At 30.8% G+C, this 20,114-nt stretch overlaps 2 protein-coding genes and 1 pseudogene across 2 annotated transcripts; all 3 read right to left on the reverse strand.

The window, feature by feature from the left end:
- Positions 1–1,606: 1,606 nt before the first annotated feature.
- LOC114751382 (probable 2-oxoglutarate-dependent dioxygenase AOP1) lies at positions 1,607–3,349 on the reverse strand. The gene is made up of 3 exons (XM_028940063.1): positions 2,976–3,349; positions 2,282–2,606; positions 1,607–1,855 (listed from the first exon to the last, which is right to left on the reverse strand). The coding sequence occupies exons 1-3, from the start codon at positions 3,347–3,349 to the stop codon at positions 1,607–1,609; spliced, it is 948 nt and encodes a 315-aa protein (XP_028795896.1).
- A 7,161-nt stretch (positions 3,350–10,510) lies between these two features.
- On the reverse strand, positions 10,511–12,642 carry LOC114751383 (probable 2-oxoglutarate-dependent dioxygenase AOP1; annotated as a pseudogene).
- A 4,841-nt stretch (positions 12,643–17,483) lies between these two features.
- LOC114751381 (probable 2-oxoglutarate-dependent dioxygenase AOP1) lies at positions 17,484–19,294 on the reverse strand. The gene is made up of 3 exons (XM_028940062.1): positions 18,921–19,294; positions 18,485–18,809; positions 17,484–17,732 (listed from the first exon to the last, which is right to left on the reverse strand). Exons 1-3 carry the CDS (start codon positions 19,292–19,294, stop codon positions 17,484–17,486), a joined length of 948 nt encoding a protein of 315 aa, XP_028795895.1.
- Between the last annotated feature and the right edge of the window lie 820 nt (positions 19,295–20,114).

A 20,114-nucleotide genomic window follows, 5' to 3' on the forward strand; every position in this document is an offset into this window, starting at 1 on the left:
AACATATAAAATACATTTTACTCCCTCCGCCCTTCAATGTAGAAACTAATTGAAGAGTTTTTTTTTTTTTGCTCAATAATTGAAGTTTACCTTGGTTGTAAATATATAAAACCTCTAATCTCTTTTGTTCCTCGTATTATTTTATTCCCCCGCCCCCAAAAATATCAATATTGATTTGCACACGTTTATGCGGAATTAATATAAATAGTTTTCAATGTAAATGATAAAAAAAAAATATTACCTATGTTAAGTTACTTATATCTATCACATGGTCATGTGTCCTCTTTTTAAAATATTAGAATTTAATATCATTTAATTATAAATCCACATGAAACACATAACCATATGTAATTAGAGAATTTGACATAATAGATATAAAGAATTTGATCTAATTTTTTTAGAAAAGTTAATACACATTTATTTTTAAAAAAACTAATTGACTAATTTTGTTAATTTGTGTAAATTAGTTATCTAATTTTTATATTTAGTGTCAATTAAATTTAACAAATATATGAAATAATAAGTGAAATTTAAAATTGTATACAAAAAATTTGTTTCTTATGTTTGGGGTAACCATTATGAGAGAGATTGTTTCTTATAAAAAGGAATGGACAGAGTATGAGCAGATCGGAGTGCGCTTCATATATACATGACAAAAATAAAATTCTAATTCATTTATTTTAATCTGATGATGGCATCCTTTTGCAGTTTTGCCACATCATCCCCAAAACCAATTAAATGAAATATGCGATGATAATCATCCATTAAATTAAAATATCTAGATAAAATTCTTCTAACTAAACCAAACAAATTTCAAATCCTTTAAATTATGTATTACGTGAGTCTTATTTTTAGCAACTATATATTGATAAAATATTTTGGCATATTAAAAACTATCATATCATAACTAGATTGTTATTATAATCAACTTAAACCGAAACATAGATTCATACAAATAGCTGGGATCAAAATGTGTGCTGCTTGCTCAAACATTACTTCCTGGAGATTCTATGAACTTAACTAAAAGCTGCTAATAATCCTTATATTATAATAAAATTCATTTGTATATTAAGTAACAATATACTACCTCTACTTCTTAATATAAGATCTCATTTGATTTTTATTTTGATCTTAAATATAATATTCTAATCTATTTTGTCTATTATATTTATACATTTTTTTTCCAAAATAGTTCTTGTAATAATAGTAGTTCTAATCAATAAACTTGATTAGTAAGGGATTTTAGCAATATCTATTTATTACAAATAACTAACTTAACTTATTTTCTTAATCTACTCAAATTAGGTAACTAGCTCTTATATTTAGAACCAGAGGTAGTACCATATTATTAGAGCTTATGCGGTTAACTCAAATTCACAGTACCACCACTTCAACATATATAACTGTTGATCATCATATTTTAGTCTTATAAGTCATAAAAACAGATAGTTTTGGTTTTTACGTCCCAATCTAATGCAAATTATTTGACCAACAGAAAAATGTGCTTATGATACAACGTAACAACACAACGTTAACAAAAGAGATGTGCAATATTTATTGGCTGGAAGACAATAGACAACTATAATATTATTGAAGTTTAGTTTCCTCAAACACCACAGTAAGCCTTTAAAGCAAATTTCTGTCTCTGGGCCTCTTCAGTGTAGTAGTACTTGAGAAACTCAACGTGATCAAAGGGCTTAAACATAAGAGGGTGCTCTTCATCCACCAGCTCCTCTGGTGCTTTCACCATATACCCTCCTTTTGGAATCGAAAACAACCCTGCTGAGTATCTTGCTTCATTTCCTGTCATCATCACCCTGTGAAATGCCGAATATAACCTCCCATTTGTCCATGCCTGCAACATACTCAAGCTTTGTATTACTAAAACAAACAGATAATTCTTACCAGTTAGTTTTTCTTGTGGTAAACATGAAAATACTCCCTCCCGGGCCATCCGGTCCTTTCTATAAGATTCAAATAATTGAATTGTGTGCGGTTTAAGAAATTTGTTAACATTAGTTAAAAGTAATAAATATGTAAGAAATAGGCTTCTTTTTTTCAGGTCTGTCCTTATTTAGAAGCAGGTAAGTGAGAGAGAAATAATGTGAAAAAAGATGAAAGTGAATACATGAAAACTCCAAACTATATGTTATAAAAAGGACGGCAAGAATTCAAAAATTTGGATGTTATAAGAAAAGATCGGAGGGAGTAAAAGGTAGACCGTACCCTTTCCAATTAGTTGACTATGTTTTTCAGGGTAAGCTTTGTACAATGGACTTACTCGGAAAGAATCGCCAATCATAACGACAAAACTGTGAGGCGAGGAGGGTTGGTAAGTGATCCATTTTCCATCTTTGGTTTCAACTTCTAAACCCACAACTTCATTCTGATACAGTATGGTCACTATGTTCTTATCTGTGTGCGAGGCTATACCCAGCTTGGTGTCTTCAGTTTGAGGAGCACTATATTTCATAACCCTCAGAAGGTAATTGGTTGAGTTCATGTGCTCATCCAAGTACTTCTCAACTCCCAAACTTTCCAGAACCATCTTCCTCACTATCTGATCCAGCTCTGATAGCTCATCTGAGAAGGCTTGTATAGTTTTGCTGCAAAAAATAACAACAAATATAGAGGCAATATAGATGAAACTTGACTAAGGTCCTCAGGAGTTGTCTTAATAAATGTATAATTTCCCATCTGCCAAACATGTCCTATATAAGATGACAAAAACTGAACATATGAATGATAAATTAAACCACATAGATGACACTTTCCAAGGGTTCATTATCGAAGCATATTCATCAAAAAGTACTAGATTATGCTGGAAGAAATGAGAACATGTTATCTAATTTCATCATTGAAAGAACTGATAAAGGAGAAATATAATAAACTAGAAGGGTTTCCTTCGGAATAAAAATGATAGAGTTTCATTGAAAAAGAATAACAAGACAGTTAAAATCTAAATTGGATGATACCTGAAACTTGGGTATCCTTCAGGCCATAAGTTATTTTCCAAACTCTTTACTTTCTCAAGGACATTTGCATCGTCAATGCCCATGCTCTCATAGAGTGGCACATGAGGGTACTGCCCAACATAGCCATGAAAAGGCTTCTTAGACACATTTCGTAGCTTGGCTTGAAGAGGGAGATCAAAGAGCTCTTTGAGCACATCAATTAAGGATTTCCTAATTTCTAGAGGGACCTTATCAAACAAAGCCTCAAAGCAACCACACTCTTCAAGTGCTTTGTGGACTTGGGATTTCACTTCGTCCCACTTAGGATTTTTGCTTTCCAAGTTAAGGCTGTTAAAATCAACGACTGGAAGCTTAAGAATGGTTTCTGAGCCCATTTCTTTTCCTTGGCCTCTCTAGTTTGGTGATGCTTGTACGTGTTCTGATGAGTGATGCGCCTCAATCATGGCGTTTAAATAAAGAAGGTTATGTAAGGATTAAGACAGGACACATAGTAGTATTCTGAGAATCTAATGTTCATTATTCTTATTGTACGGCGTATACTACGATGTTTGCTTAAAGCTATATACGGCATACTTAAAACTATAATGATGGTGGATCAAAATGATTCTTCGGATCGGATTTGTAGTCAGAGAAGACGAAGTTGGCAAGGGAAAATGACACTGAGGTCCCATGCAATACAAAATACTACAAAAAAATCCCAAAAATTTGGTAATGATTCTGAAGTCCCAAAGGGACTTGAGTGCAACTTGGCAAACTGTGAAAAGATGCCTTTGCCCCTGGTGAAATGCACTTATAGTAACTGAAAGTTGCCCTGTCTTTTAGTCTGAAAATTGGCACTCAATACGCAGGAAGCATGAGGAAAAAAAATCCAAACTTCATTCTGTTTCTTCCCCTATTCCCATATGAAAATCTCATCCACTCCACTCATGTCAATCATTGGCAAAAATCGCTTCTGTTTTTTGTTTGGTGTTTGTTTGGTCATTTAAGTTAGAGTTTTATTATAGGTAGGTAGGTTGATTATGTGTGTTCTGTTTCTGGGTATATTGTGGGTGGGTTGTAGGTGGGCTTACTTTGTCTGGGCATGGTTCAAGGAGAATTAATGAGAAAGATAAAGGTTGGTATGGCTAGAAATCCTTGCTGCGAATTGCGAAATAGGAAAATATGTTGTTAATATGGGCCGCAACAGTTGTCAATATAGCTCATTGACTTGTCAATAGTGACAGTGTTGTACATATTTACATCAACTGATTTTTTAAATTTTTTACACAAAGGCCATCACCTTCTGTACCTTTGACTTATTGGTAGAGGTCACAAAAAGAGGAAGAAGAGACAATGAAGAAGGGTGAGCAGTCACATGAGGCAAAAGAAAAAAAAATGGCAAAAAAAAGCCACTTTGAACTTAGACAAATGATGGCAAAAGAATTTTTTCATAAAAAGAAGTGACATGAATTTTTTTTTGTAAATGTCACAATGTACTCAAATAATTAGTTTGATACTGAATATATGCAATTGTATGTTTTTTTTAGTGGGTTATGAAATAGGTGTAATTACATGCATATGAAGTTGTAAATAAAAGTTAGCTATGTATTACATTCTGATGCATAATTAGTTGTCATTATCCACACCCTTCATTGTCAATATATTCTTCGTCACTTGTCACTCGCTGCACTATCAGTTGTCAATTAATGTGCTGATATAAATTTGAAAAAAAATATGATTTTACATTACATAATGCTATACAACGTCATACAATATCACTAATTCCTCAAAACTAATTCATTTTTTTTATAATGTGATATAGAATTGTTATTAAAAGTTGATCATCATTGATATAAAGTCATAAAATCACTTGTTATGAATAATGTATTTACTTGTTAATGGTTTCAGTGTGACTTGTCAATAGTTGCACTATCACTTGTTAATTTATTTGATGATATAAGTTTGGAAAAAATGTAAATTGAAGTTATATAATGTCTATACTGATACATGAGTTTTTTTGGCTAACCTAAGTTACTTTCTTTGTTACGGTTTATAATAAGGACTACTTGAGCCTTACATCTTGAATAATTTTTTATAATGATTCTTGTGGTGTTCATGTCTCCTCGGGGTTATATTGTTTATTTCTCAAAAAAAAAAAGCAAACCAATTCTCAAAATCATATATATCAGCATGAAAATTGCCAAGTTACAGTACCACTATTAATAAGTCAAGATGGGGACATTAACAATTGATACAAGGAACATTAATTCAAATTTACAATTCTATTATATTTCACTTAAAATAGAATTATTATATCATCTTATATCATATTATAATCAAAATGTATTACTGAAATTTATGTTAATTAAATGATATTTTTTCAAAACTTAAGCAGATTTACAATGACTTCATTGACAAATCACAACACCACCATTAACAAGTGAATGCGTTGTTTATGACAAGTGATTTCATAATTTCATATCAATGATAATTGACTTTTAATAACGATTCTATATCACGTTATAAAAATGGATTAGTTTTAAGGAATTAGTGATACTGTATGATGTTGTATAGCATTATGTAACATAAAATCATTTTTTTCAAATTTATATTAGCACATTAATTGACAACTGATAGTGCAGTGAGTGACAAGTGACAAAGAATATATTGACAATAAAGGGTATGGATAATGACAACTAATTATGCATCAGAATGTAATACACATGTAACTTTTATTTACAACTTCATATGCATGTAATTACACTAATTTCATAATCCACTGAAAAAACATACAATTGTATGTATTCAGTGTCAAACTAACTATTTGTGTGTATTGTGACATTTACAAAAAAATTCATGTCACTTCTATTTACAAAAAAATCTTTTGCCATCATTTGTCTAGGTTCAAAGTGACCTTTCTCTTTGCCTTTTTTTTTCTTTTGCCTCATGTGACTGCTCACCCTTTTTCGTTGCCTCTTCTTCATCTTTTTCTAACCTCTACCAATGAGTCAAGAGTACAGAAGGTGATGGCCTTTGTATAAAAAATTTAAAAAAAATCAGTTAATGTAAATCTGCACAACACTATCACTATTGACAAGTCAAGGAGCTATATTGACAACTGTCGCGGCCCATGTTGACAACATATTTTCCTATTTTACAATAAGGGTTTCTAGCCACACCAACCTTCATCTTTCTCATCAATTCCCCTTGAACCATGCCCAGACAGAGCAAGCTCACCTTCAACCCACCCACAATATACCCAGAAACAGAACACACATAATCACCCTACCCACCTATAATAAAACTCCAACTTAAATGACCAAACAAACACCAAACCAAAAGCACAAGCGATTTTTGCCAATGATTGACATGAGTGGAGTGGATGAGATTTTCAGATGGGAATGGGGGAAGAAACAGAATGAAATTTGGGTTTTTTCCTCTTGCTTCCTGCATACTGAGTGCCGATTTTCAGACTAAAAAACATGGCAAATTTCAATTACTGTAAGTGCATTTCACTAGGGGCAGAGACGTTTTTTCACAGTTTACCAAATTGTACTCAAGTCCCTTTGGGACTTTAGAATCATTACCAAATTTTTTAGGACCTTTTTGTAGTATTTTGTGTTGCATATGACCTTAGTGTCATTTTCCCAGTTGGTAAAGGGTCCATTATCGTACAGATCTGCGTAGCCTTGTTATTTGATTCGAAGCTTCATAAACTAATAAAAAAATTAGAGTTTAAATATTAAAGTAAACACTTATTTTCTCCTCCATAATGAAGAAGAAAAGTTTAAATATTGATAAAGAAGACCGAAAATTTATGTTGAGAAAGATATAAATTTTTCAGAGAAGAAATGAGAGGACAATGATAAAATTAATTACTACCTTCGGTCTTATTTATAAGACCTCGTTTATAATTTATAAACGAGGTCTTATAAATAGGACCAGAGGTAGTAGTAATTAACTTCAAATGCTTTCAATTTTGTACGGATTAATAATTCTTTTATAAGTGTATTCTAACTAATATGCTGGGTTAATATTAATAAACTATGATTGTTTTGTATCAGGGATAAAAATGTTCACAACTTCTTAATTGCTCAATATTTTTTTTAAGAAATCTTTTTTGGACAACAGATCCACTTATCGTGATTCCTGACCAAAGTGTTCATGTCATCGTGTGTGTGTGTGTGTACACACGCACAATGTCCTTTTTCGTGTTGTAAGGAACAAAATGAAAATTGCACAGTCAGAATATCCATGTGCGTGGTCCAACACACACACACACACACACATTTCCATCAAGGTCTCATTTTTAAATAATAATCATCTGTCCGGATATTTATTTTGATTATCGTAACATGTATAAGATCATAAGCTGAGTTTCAGTAGGGTCAGGGTTTGTAAATAAACAAATATATATATTAAGATTGATTGATGGAGGACCATTTAGATAAACGAAAACAACATTAAAATAAAGAACTCCACTCAACATAATTCTAGAAATATGTGTGTGTTTATATATATATATATAAAATATTCTAAATCTTATGGGTGTCTATGGCATCATCTATAAGCTGCATCGTGGACCACTGAAAATTAATAAGTTATAGTGCAATGATTCACTGGGTATTGTGGTACTAATATAAAATTCGTCTTGAAAAAAAAAAAAAAGATAACATAATTTTAATGAAGGGTAAGTTTGGTATGAGGGAGAAGGAGGGAATTCTTGTTCATTTTTTGATCGAATGTATAATCATTCAATGGTAATCTAACAATAAAATAGACTGATTGAATGAATTAAATTCGGCGATTTATACATAAACGGATGAAATTTGCAAAGTCAGTTTATTGTGTGTTTTTTTATGGATTTTTTCAAATTTTATAGATGTATTTAAACTAGTCTCCCGTTTTCAAAGTGTCAAGCTATGAAATTTACAATTTATCTAGTACTTTTTTCCTGAAATTAAAGATGTTCTTCAAGCTTGTTTTTGGATGATTAAATTTTTTAAATGAAAAGATATAAAGAAACTTTTTCCTACATATGGAGGCAAGGGTTTTTCCTTTTAACTTTTTTTGTAAAGATATGTTTTTAATTAACAAATTTATTACTTTTACTATTAATCCAAGCGCCATACTGGTGGCTCTACATGGTTATTTGAGGAAATTTTTTAGACAGAAAATTATAAAATAAAAATGGTAATCACATAGGGATATTTAATTTAAATTTAGAATATTTCAATTAAAAGTCGTGACTACCAGGCTTTTAAAAAAAAAAAATCTGTTTTTGTTGCATCTACTATGCATATATTCATTTACAAGTTGACGTTGGACCACAGATTATTAATAATTCTGTAGTACAATAATTTTTTTCTTAAACAATTCCTTAAAAAAGTTATTTGATATCAAAGTTGTTGCCTTGAAATGGTCCCTCTCTATATAGTACCATTGTATTTCGCGTAACACTGATATAGTTATACAGACAAAACCAACCGAATCATGATATATTGATGGAAATAGTATTTTAAAAATCAACGGACGAAGGCTAAAATAATATTATTTTCTCTTATTTTAAATCAATTATGACATTAAAATAGTAGTTTTCCAAAATATTAAGAAGTAGATATAACATGGTATTTTTGTCCTTCCTGACACTGTTCAAATTAATGACATACAAAGACGCAGGTATACTTCAGATACTATATATATGAAAAGATGTTGAACTTCCAAAGTTAAAAAAAATAAGAAACTGATGATCATTTAGATTGATTGTGCCAATATTTTTTTTTATCATATTAGTTTGATGAAGCTAATGGTGTTATGTTCAATTAATCTCTTAATTTATAACCATAAGAATCTTGTTGATATATTCAATATGAAGCAGTCCTTCAGTAATATTGTTTCTTGGCCTCTTGTTTCTCCGTAATTAACTTCCAAAAATGGTTGATTTGCTTGATCAGAGTTGCGTCCATTTAATTGGGTGCATGACTATTTGACCTGCACCTCTTCTAGCATATGTCCTGATTAGTGATTGTTTGATTATTGATGGCTCTGGCATATATAAGTTAAGATGGACTGTTGATGGTTCCTATATTGTTCATGTTTCTTTAGGATTGTTGATTTTGTGTTACTGCTCTAATGTCAAATGTAAGAATTAGAAGCGAAGCCTGCTTTTTTATTATAAATATAAGATTTTAATTCATTTTATTTCCTAAATTTATAGTATATATTTTTAAATTTTTTCTATTGATTACACGTATTAAAGGGATTTTCTATCAATAAAGTAGTTTCCACTGCAAATATACTTTTGAGATATCAACACATTCTTTTTTAATATTTAATTAATTTTTTTAATATTTATAAATTTCTTATCTTACTCCTACATTTAGAACTAGAAGAAGTATTAATAATTTTTAGGCCTAAGAGTCAGTTGCTGTTTATCTTTCCTTTGGTGTCTGTAGTTTATGAAGATTTGGGGTATTATATTTCTATGTGATGAATATAATGAATATTATTTATGATGGCAGTAAAAAAGATTGAATCCAGATCATTCAAGATGGACGCATGACATGTAAACTTACCCAATAACCTAATGAATTTAATCAGTTAATAACAATTGGTTCAATTAAATCATTACTTAATAATTAAATAAATTGACTTTTGAATATTTAACTCATAATTGTCATGAGTTCTCTATTAGTTATCTTCAAAAGAATGGGAAAAACCATACAAAAGAAAAATATGATTTCTTGCTCAAACTTTCGTTTTTTAAAGTAAAAATGTGTGTTTGTGTATGCACCTCTCTATCACACACACATGACTATATAAACTCTTTGGCATATTCCTCATTTGCATCAGGATCCTCTCATGCCGCAACAAGATTTTATTAAAAGAGAAAGACAAGTAGAACATGGATGTAAGACCCCATTGGTCCTAATTATTAAACAAATTCATTTGGATTATAAGTAAAAAATATGATAGTAATATTAACAATACATTTTTTTTGTATATATATTAATAGAGAAAATATATAGTAATTACTAGATTAGAGCTTATAATACACTCAAATTCACACAGTGCCAACGCTTTTAATTTTCAACTAACACATAGCTCTTGTTCGTCATGCTTTATTCTCACTAAAAAAAAAAAAAAAGCACAATCAGAGGTTATCAAGTCCAAATCAAAGAGACGTATACAAGTGATTGTCCTTTTTAATCCCCCCCCAAAAAAAAAACACAATAAACAACGATTTATGACAATATATATAGATACTCAACATTATTATTGCAATATACTACCTCCAGTTGTTAATATAAGAGCTTATTTGACTCTTATTTTGGTCCTAAATATAAAACCCTAATCCATTTTGTTTTTTATATTTATTCATTTTATTCCAAGGTAGTCCTTATAATAGTGGTAGTTCTAACCAATACATTTAATTGGTAAAAATATTTTAGAAAACACAACACTTATTTATTACTAATAACTAACTTAACTAATTTTTTTAATCTACTCAAATTAGTCAACTAGCTCTTATATTAAGGACCGAAGATAATATATACTCAAACACCACAATAAGCCTTCAAAGCAAATTTCTGTCTCTGGGCCTCTTCAGTGTAGTAGTACTCGAGAAACTCAACGTGATCAAAGGGCCTAAACAGAAGAGGGTGCTCTTCATCCACCAGCTCCTCTGGTGCTTTAATTATATACACTCCTTTCGGTATCGAAAACAGTCCTACTGCGTATCTCGCTTCATTTCCTTTCATCATCACCCTGTGAAATGCTGAATGCAACCTCCCATTTGTCCATGCCTGCAACATATTTCTCATCCTTTAACATGAGCTAGTTCAAGAGTTCATTTTCGTATTATATTCTACTTCTTCATCTGGTCTTAAATATATGAGTTAGTTTGAGAGTTTGTTGTAGTTCTAAACTTAAGATTTCAGTCTCTTTCATCTCTTATATTTAATACTCCTCCGGTCCTTAATATAGGACCTAATTATTAAGTTGATTTGGGTTATAAATATAAGACTTATTTCTCATATTTATCAATTTTTTCTAAATTACTCCCATGGATACTCCTTCAACCATAATCAAGTAGAAGAGGGAGGAAGGATATTAAGGAAGATGATTATGATGTTTTAGAAAAAACATGTCATATTTCTTATAATTAACTAACTTACCCAATTTCCTTAATTTAATCAAATTAGTTAAATAGGTCTTATATTAAGAACCAGAGGAGTATTATTTTCTCCAAATCACCCTGTAGTTAGATTCTTGTATGATGTGTAAGCTTATATTAATCATAGTCCAACGTAAATGATTCGAAACAAGAGCATTCTAGAAAAATAAATACGCATTTTTTATATGTAACTAACTAGCTTAGTTTCCTAATATGTTTAAATTAATTAACTAGCTCTTAAGTTTAGGAATACGAGTAGATAGTTTTTGTCACGAAAACGTTACTTATAGAAGGGACTTACGTGTAGAGCGTCGCCAATGACTACGACGAAACTATGAGTCGAGGAGGGCTGGTAAGTGATCCATTTTCCATCTTTGGTTTCAACTTCTAAACCGGAAACCCCATTTAATTGGCACAGTGTGGTCACCGTATTCACATCTGTGTGCGAGGATATACCCAGCTTGGTTTCTTCAGTTTGAGGGGCACTGTATTTTATAACCCTCAGAAGGTAATTGGTTGAGTTCATGTGCTCATCCAAATACTTCTCAACTCCCAAGCTTTCCAAAACCATCTTCCTCACAATCTGATCCACCTCTGATAGCTTCTCTGCGTAGGCATGTATAGTTTTGCTGCCAAAATATGAGCAATATATGGAGAAGTTAAACCACAAAAAGATATTTGATTGATCAAAGAAACTGATTAACAAGACAGCGACAAAGAACTGAATACGCAAAAAGGTGGCCTGCAAAAGTTTAGAAACAACAGAAATCAAATGACAATAAGCTCAATATATGACAGATATAAACTACATATATCTATATATATTACCTCTGCTTCTTAATATAAGAACTCGATTGACTTTTATTTTGGTATTAAATATAAGATCCTAATTCACTTTTATCTCATTTATTATTTTTTCCCAAGATAATCCTTATAATAATAGTAGTTGTAACCAATAAACTTGATTAACAAGGATATTTTAGGGAAGATAACATCTATTTATTACCAATAACTAACCTAACTAATTTTCTTAATCTACTTAAATTAGTTAATTAACTCTTATATTAAGGACCAGAGGAAGTATGACATTTTGCAAGGGTTTATTATCAAACAGTTGAATCTAAATATTGGATGATACCTGAAACTTGGTTTCCGATCAGGCCACAAGGCACGTTCAAAGCTCTCTGCTTTCTCAAGGTCATTTGCACCATCAATGCCCATGCTCTCATAGAGTGGAACTTGAGGATATTGCCCAACATAGCCATGATAAGGCTTCTGAGACACGTTTCGTTGTTTGGTTTGAAGAGGGAGATCAAAGAGCTCTTTGAGCATAACAAATAAGGATTTCTTAAGGTCTATAGGAACCTTATCAAACAAAACCTCAAAGGAACCACACTCTACAAGTGCTTTGTGCACTTGGGATTTCACTTCCTCCTACTTAGGGTTTTTGCTTTCCAAGTCAAGGCCGTTAAAGTCAATGATTGGAAGCTTAAGAATGGTTTCTGAGCCCATCTCTTTTCTTTGGCCTCTCTACTTTGATGATTTGTCTGTGTTGTGAGGAGTAATGAGTCTTAATTGATCTTGACACTTAAAACAATGAAGGCTTTTTGTATAAGGAATAAGAGAAGACACATATAGTAGTTCTGAGAATCAGATGTTTAATATTGTGTTGTGTACAACTGTATACTAAGATGCTTGGCTTAAAGCGCATAATTGCGGCCGGAGCCAGAGATCCTATATCAGGGGTGAAATTTATTTTTTCAGAGAATAATAAATTTTAAAATTGAAAATTAACGATTTAAAAATTTACTGGTATATTTTACAATCATGCATCTTTATGTGATTTTATATATGTTGGGAAAAACCTAGGTCAAGTTACTAATATCTATTATGTCGAGTTCTCCAATCACACATACTATGTTTTTATTTTTTGTTTCATGTGGGTTTACTAATAAATGCTAATATTGCAAAAATAAAATACATGGTCATATGTGATAACTTGTCATAATGAATATAACAAACTTAATGTAAATATTGTTCTTTTATGTTTTGAAATGGTGGTCGTAATGTTATGCTCTAATTATATCTAAAAGTCTGGGTCCGAACTTATATTTAGAGATAAAATGAAAATAAAATGAGAATTTATAAATAAGAATGGAGTAAATGGCATAATCTATAGAAATTGCCGATCAAAAGATTCTTCGGGCTTCAAGCCAGTGCCGGCTAAATTGGTAAAGCCTTCACGACCAGAAATGGACAAACCTTGGCCGTCGATTTTTGGCTTTTTTGCGGCTTATTCGGCTATTGATATTTAGCAAGTGTTGAAAAAAAATATTGCATAAAAAAATAACTGTTGAGAGCTAATGACCATAAATAAATAAATTTTTACCCTTTTATTTCTTGAACAATTATTGACCATAAAAAATGCTCATGCCTGATTAATAATTAACCTTTGCCGGCCAATTAAAGTGACTATCATATAGCCTAATTATTTTTGACATTGATGGATTAATATTTTTAATAACCATGATTGTAAAAAATGAATAATAATTTTTCATTCCAACATGTTAAATATTATCATCTTTTTAGGTAAATATATATCTTTTTCTTTTGAGTTAATTAACCTGCAAGTCCTTATAGTTTCAACTAATTTTGAATTAGGTCCCTATAGTTTTTTTTTCTTTTTATCAAATACTTATACTTTCACCTATTTTTAATTAGGTTTTTGCATTTATTTTTTTTATCAAGTCCTTATAATTTCACTAAAATTTTAATCAGGTCCATGTAGTTTTAATTTTTATTTATTAATTAAATATAAACTTAATTAAATATATTAATATTGAAATATAAAATATTGATAACAAAATTAAATTAGCAATTATATAATAAAAAAAGTAATATAATTAATTAATTCAGGAAATTTTTTTAGAACAATTAATATTTTCTTGCTGGCAAAAAATAAAATTATTATAATAATTCATTATTTTTAGAATATTATTGTTTATAAACTAATATTAAATAATATATACTATTTTATGTTAATAGAATAGTATTATTATAATTTATAAAATAAAGAATAAAAAATTCAGGGATTTAATTAAAATAAGGTAAACTTATAAAGACTTGATAAAAAAAAATAAATACAAGGACCTAATTAAAAACAGGTAAAAGTACAAGGATTTGATAAAAAGAAAAAAAAATTATAAGGATTTAATTTAAAATTGGTTAAAACTATAAGGACTTATTATGCCTTTTCTTTTATATAAATTGGAATCCTTAACTTCTACTAACATCCCACTTTACGATTCGAACTTTAGGTGCTCCAAAACCGTGGTTTCAGAAGTACTTTTTCGCAAAACGAGATAACCTCCTCCACATATTTACTTCGTAATCCGTAAAAGCACTTCTGAAACCATTGTTTGGTTTCTATCCAAACACTCTCTTAACAAATTAAAACAAATGCAGTGGCAGATGCCATCACCTTCAAGACCTGCTTCGCTTTCCATTCGTGCGCAATCCATAATATTGCTTGCCTTTTTGAGCCATAGAGTTTGTTTTTTAAAAACAAAAACAAAAATACTTCCTCCAGTGCTTATTATAAGCACCTAATAACATCTTTACATAAATTAATGAAGTTAGTTAGAATTAGTTATTTCTTGTAAAATACTACCTCCAGTCTTTAATATAAAAGTTTGTTTAACTTCTACTTTGATCCTAAATTATAAGAACCCAATCCACTTTGTCTCTCATATTTATCGTCTTTTTTTTTCAAGATAGTCCTTGTAATAATAATAATTTCAGCCACTACACTTGACTAGCAAAGATATTTAATGAAAGAAAATGCCTAGTTATTACTAATAACTAACTTAACAAGCTTCTTTAATCTACTCAAATTTGTTAATTAGTTCTTTTATTAAAGACTAGAGGTAGTATCAAAATCATCATCAATAAAAGTCATTAGTTAGAGAGATTTGGTTGCATTGGTCGGAAAGTTTTCTAATTAGCTAGAGATATTGGATGGAAAAAAATTAACGCTTTACATAAAACATTTTATTATCATGAAACATGTTGGAGGTTATTATTATAAGAATCGGAAGGGGTAATAAAAATGTAAATTCTTTTGACAATAAATAAGAATGTCAAAAGAAGTACTACTTAGCTCCGATTCTTAATATAAGACCCAGTTGACTAACTTGAGAGATTAAGAAAGCTAAATAAATTACTTTAAAGTATTTATCTTTATAATTTTTTTCAAATTAATTTTCTTGACTTTGAAACTGATATATAATCTAATGATATATACACATAAGTATTTTAGAGATATCATACAACATAAAATATGATTAAGTAATTTATTTAACTTAATCTCTCTAAATTAGTTAAGTGGATCTGAAGGACTACAAATGAATGCATAATCAAAACTTTGAAAATAATGGTCGATCAAAAGATTCTTCGGACTTGAACCACAATAATGTAGTAACTTGTTAGGAGTGCTTCTAAATGGACAAGACAAAAACTAACATATAAATTGAGCCGGATTTATTGCTTACTTCTCATTTATTCATTTACAAGTTGATGTTTTTTTTTAATTCAAATACAAGTTAATGTTGATAGCTACAAATTTATGATGGAGCAGTACAATAATGTGTTCCTTAAAAATATACCACAGATCGATGTTATTGCATTAATTAATGGTACCCTATATAAATTATATTCTCTTGAAAGTGATATATTTAAATAAACGAAAACAACTGAATCAAGACATGCATGGATGATAATAAGGAAAAAATTACCCATTGGTCCTAAATAAAATTACAGAGATGTCTCAAATAGATTAATATATTCCATCAATTTAATTAATTCCATTACGTTAAGTATTGTTATTTTTTGGTAAATATCTTTTTGTAAATTAAATATGTGCAACTGAAATTAAAGCATGGTGAATATTTCAAGGAAACTGTGTGTTACTGTTATGTACAAGTAATGTATTAATTACAAAAAAAAATTATTCAAACAGCATTCGTCTTAAAATTTCTTAGTTGATTTTCATTTCAAACATCAATTATATATGCAACTTCCGTTCAGAATGTTATATTATAGACAGTGTAATACTTTTATTAAAAATTGAATGTTTTTCCACATAAAACAAATCTGAAGAAAACCATAACTGAAAATTCGACCGAATCTAGCATTATTACTTTAACCTTTGGTGCATCCGGGAGTTTAGCATGGAATTATCTGGAATGAGTGTTATTAATGTGTTAAAGAATCTAAATACATATATTCCTAAAGTTCATATGCTCAAGCATCAAAAATTAAAGGGAAAATTTCACTGTAGGACCGCAGAAGACAATTAATTTCAAAGAGCTCCCAAAACTTTCTAAAACTTCACTGCAGGACCAAGGGGGCAAACTGATATTAATTCCACAAAGAAAATGATGTTATTGCCCCTCATAATACTTATTGCAGGGTGACATGTAAATGAACTAATTTCAGTTGTAAATAAAGGTATGTATGTTGCAAATTGACTAGTCCCACTTGCAAATGGGTTCTCTCACACTTATTCACTCACAGGCACCTTTTTCAGGTGAATGAGGTGATATGTAAATGGACTAATTCTAATTGTAAATAAATGTATGTATGTTGCAAATTGACTAATTCCACTTGCAAATGGGCGCTCCCACACTTGTTTACTCACGGAGACCTTTTTCAAGGTGAACGAAGTGACATGTAAATGGACTAATTCCAGTTGTAAATAAATATATGTATGTTGCAAATTGTCTAGTCTCACTTGCAAATGGGCTGTCCCACACTTGTTCACTCAGACACATTCTTCAGGTGAAGAAGGTAATATGTAAATGGACTAATTTTAATTGTAAATATATTCATGCATGTTGTAAATTATCTAACCTCACTTGCAAATGGGTTCTCCCATACTTGTTCACATGCAGGGCAATAGGGTCATTTTCTTTGTGGAATTAATATCAGTTTGCCCTCTTGGTCCTGCAGTGAAATTTCAGAAAGTTTTGGGGGCTCTTTGAAATTAATTGTCTTCTGCGGTCCTACAGTGAAATTTGCCCAAAATTAATAGTATTGTTTATCCTCTCAAATTAAATTAAATTAATATAATTAATAAAAATATTAAAAGCAGAAGATCTTTTACTTTGACATATACATAGAGAGAGGTGTACTACATTATTAGCTGAATTGAAGACACAGGATCATACATAAATAGCTTTTACACAGAATCACAACTCATCGCACTCTCTTTTGACATTATCTTTTTTTTTATTACAATATCAGTCTAGCTACACTCAAAGCATAAATATATTGCAATTTAATTATTAATAAAATTAAACACCACAATAAGCCTTGAGAGGAATTCTGTGTTTCTGGGCTTCTTCCGAGTGATAAAAGTTGAGATACTCAAGGAAATCAAAGGGCTTATACAGAAGAGGATGTTCCTCATCCACAAGCTCCTCTGGTGCTTTTATTATATAACCTTCTTTGGGCCTCGCAAACAGTGCTGCTGAGTATCTATCTTCACTACCTCTCATCATTACTTTGTGAAATGCATTATACAGCTTCCCATTTGTCCAAGCCTGCATTAATTAATTTATTCCTCATGCTTCACTTATATCTAAATCAATTAGAACCAACATTTATGTCTATAGTTTATGTCACGTAATAACCATCATAAAATCAACACCATATTTGTTAAGAGAAAAACAATATTAAGCCACAAACACACAGTCCAGATGTTAGAGGTCAAATGAAACCATATATAGTACTTCTACTTCGGTCTTCAAGCTAATCTGGATTGATCCTAAATGTATATGACCTTAATCCATTTTATCTCTTATATTGATCATTTTGCCCAACCTAATTTACCTAGTTGATAAAGTGATATATTCCCTCCGATTCTATATATAAGTTTCAAATAACCAAATCATGTTTGACGAACTAGTAGTTAAAATTAGTTAAAAATAATAAATAGGCCAGAAATGTTTTTTTTTTTCAAATTTGCCCTTATTTACTAAGAGAGTGAATAAGAGGTAATAAGTGAAAGAATGATGAAAGAGAATACTAAATAAAGTCAACTAAAGGCAAAATAGAGGGGAGAAAAAAGTCATAAATACTCAGACAAACTTAAAAATAAAACTTATATTTTAGACCAGACTCATCTCCAAAAGTGAAGCTTATATATAGGATCAGAGAGAGTATACAATCTAATGTTACCAAGAAGTATTTTAGGTGATAATGTCATATTTGTTAGAATTAAGTAATTTGTTTTTCCTTTTTAATTAATGTACCCAAAGGAGCGGAGAAATATAAATAAATAGCACCAACTTACCTGGAGACAGTCGCCGACAAAAAAGACAAAACTATGAGGTGTAGGCTGGTATGTGATCCATTTTCCATCTTTGGTTTCAATCTCTAAACCCTCCACTTCATTAATTTGATACAGTATGGTCGTTATGCCAGCATCTGTGTGTTTGATTACACCCAACGTTGAGTCTTCAGTTTGAGGAGCCGAGTATTTCATAATCCTCAGCATATGAGTGCTTGAGTTCATGAACTCATCCAAGTACTTCTCTACTCCTAAACTTTCCAGAACCATCTTCCTCACCATCTGCTCCAACTCCGATACCTGCTCTGAGAAGTCTTTCATAACTTTGCTGCAAAAATATATAATAACAAACAAGTTGATCGATAAATATTTAAGAAGTATGCTTCAAAAAGTCATGTTTTTGTTTAGAAAGAATCAAAAATAAAAACTTAGGTGAGACCTGAAACTTGGGTATCCTTCAGGCCACAAGTTATTTTCCAAGCTCTCTACTTTCCCAAGGACAAGTGCTTCATCGACGCCAATGCTCTCGTAGAGTGGGCTTTTAGGACCTTTTCCAATATAACCATAAAAAGGGTTCTTATGTGTATTTCTCTGTTTGGTTTCGAGGGGTAGATCAAATGTCTCTTTAAGCAAAGCAAATAAGGATTTGCGAAGATCTAGAGGAACCTTATCAAACAATGCCTCAAAGCAACCGTGCTCCTCAAGTGCTTTGAGGACTTGGGATTTCACTTTCTCCCACTTAGGGTTTTTGCCTTCCAAGTCAAGGCTGTTAAAGTCAATGACTGGAAGCTTAAGAGTGGTTTCTGAACCCATTTTATTTCTTTGGCCTCTACAAGTGAAGGGATGTTCCAGTTTAAGCTTGGAGTGCGCCACTTAAATAGTATGCCTTACATAGTACGGTGCATACTAATATATGTGGCTTAGTTAAAATTATCTCAACTTTTGAATAGCTTTTTTTTTGTTGAAATTTTATTGGTCTACTTATTAACTCCAGTCGTATGTGACCAAAGTGTTTATGTCATCGTGAGGGTGTGTGTGTGTGTAACGTCCTTTTATGTTGAAAGGGACAAAATGAAAATTACGTTGAAATTTGAATTCATAGATGTGGTCCAAAGGGTCATTTTTTTTAATAATAAGTAGCTGTCCATGTACTATTCTGATGATAATAGCATAAGTATGAGTTTCCATCAAGACTTTTGTAATTAAGGTGTAATAACATTTGGGGACCATTGGAGAAAATTAAAAGCATGGAGAGACATAAAATATTGGAAAATAAAAAATTGCTGAATGAAATGCCCTTTCCTCTTTTTTTTTTTTTACACTATACACACATACACACAACCCTCTCCCATTACTGGCTGATGCTGCCATAAGCTACTATATATATACACGTACTAGAAGACTACTTGTAAATACTAGCCGCCTGTGAACACTAAATGATCATTTGTGAATAATCTTTAGTACAATGTTTTTTGGTTTCTTTATGAATTGCAAATCCTTAAACAATGATGGAGGGGCATTTCTGTCTAACCAATATTTCGAGTCCCTTTGTTTGGTTAACTTCCATTTTCCATGAATAAATATGTCATCTCCCTTGAACAAATATAAAACACATGTATATGGAGTGTGGATG

This window comes from Neltuma alba, unplaced genomic scaffold (assembly GCF_004799145.2).
Source record: "Neltuma alba isolate B1F8T4 unplaced genomic scaffold, ASM479914v2 tig00006893_pilon, whole genome shotgun sequence".
In the NCBI taxonomy this organism is placed as follows: Eukaryota; Viridiplantae; Streptophyta; class Magnoliopsida; order Fabales; family Fabaceae; genus Neltuma; species Neltuma alba.

Bases quoted from the DNA above. Each gene is read 5' to 3' on its own strand.
- LOC114751382 (XM_028940063.1), bottom strand. From the start codon at position 3,349: ATGGGCTCAGAAACCATTCTTAAGCTTCCAGTCGTTGATTTTAACAGC. The intron at 2,607-2,975 runs GTATCATCCAAT...TATTTTTTGCAG, and splicing joins GAAGGATACCCAAGTTTCAG to CAAAACTATACAAGCCTTCT. The intron at 1,856-2,281 runs GTAAGTCCATTG...AGTATGTTGCAG, and splicing joins TGATTGGCGATTCTTTCCGA to GCATGGACAAATGGGAGGTT.
- LOC114751381 (XM_028940062.1), bottom strand. From the start codon at position 19,294: ATGGGTTCAGAAACCACTCTTAAGCTTCCAGTCATTGACTTTAACAGC. The intron at 18,810-18,920 runs GTCTCACCTAAG...ATATTTTTGCAG, and splicing joins GAAGGATACCCAAGTTTCAG to CAAAGTTATGAAAGACTTCT. The intron at 17,733-18,484 runs GTAAGTTGGTGC...TAATTAATGCAG, and splicing joins TTGTCGGCGACTGTCTCCAG to GCTTGGACAAATGGGAAGCT.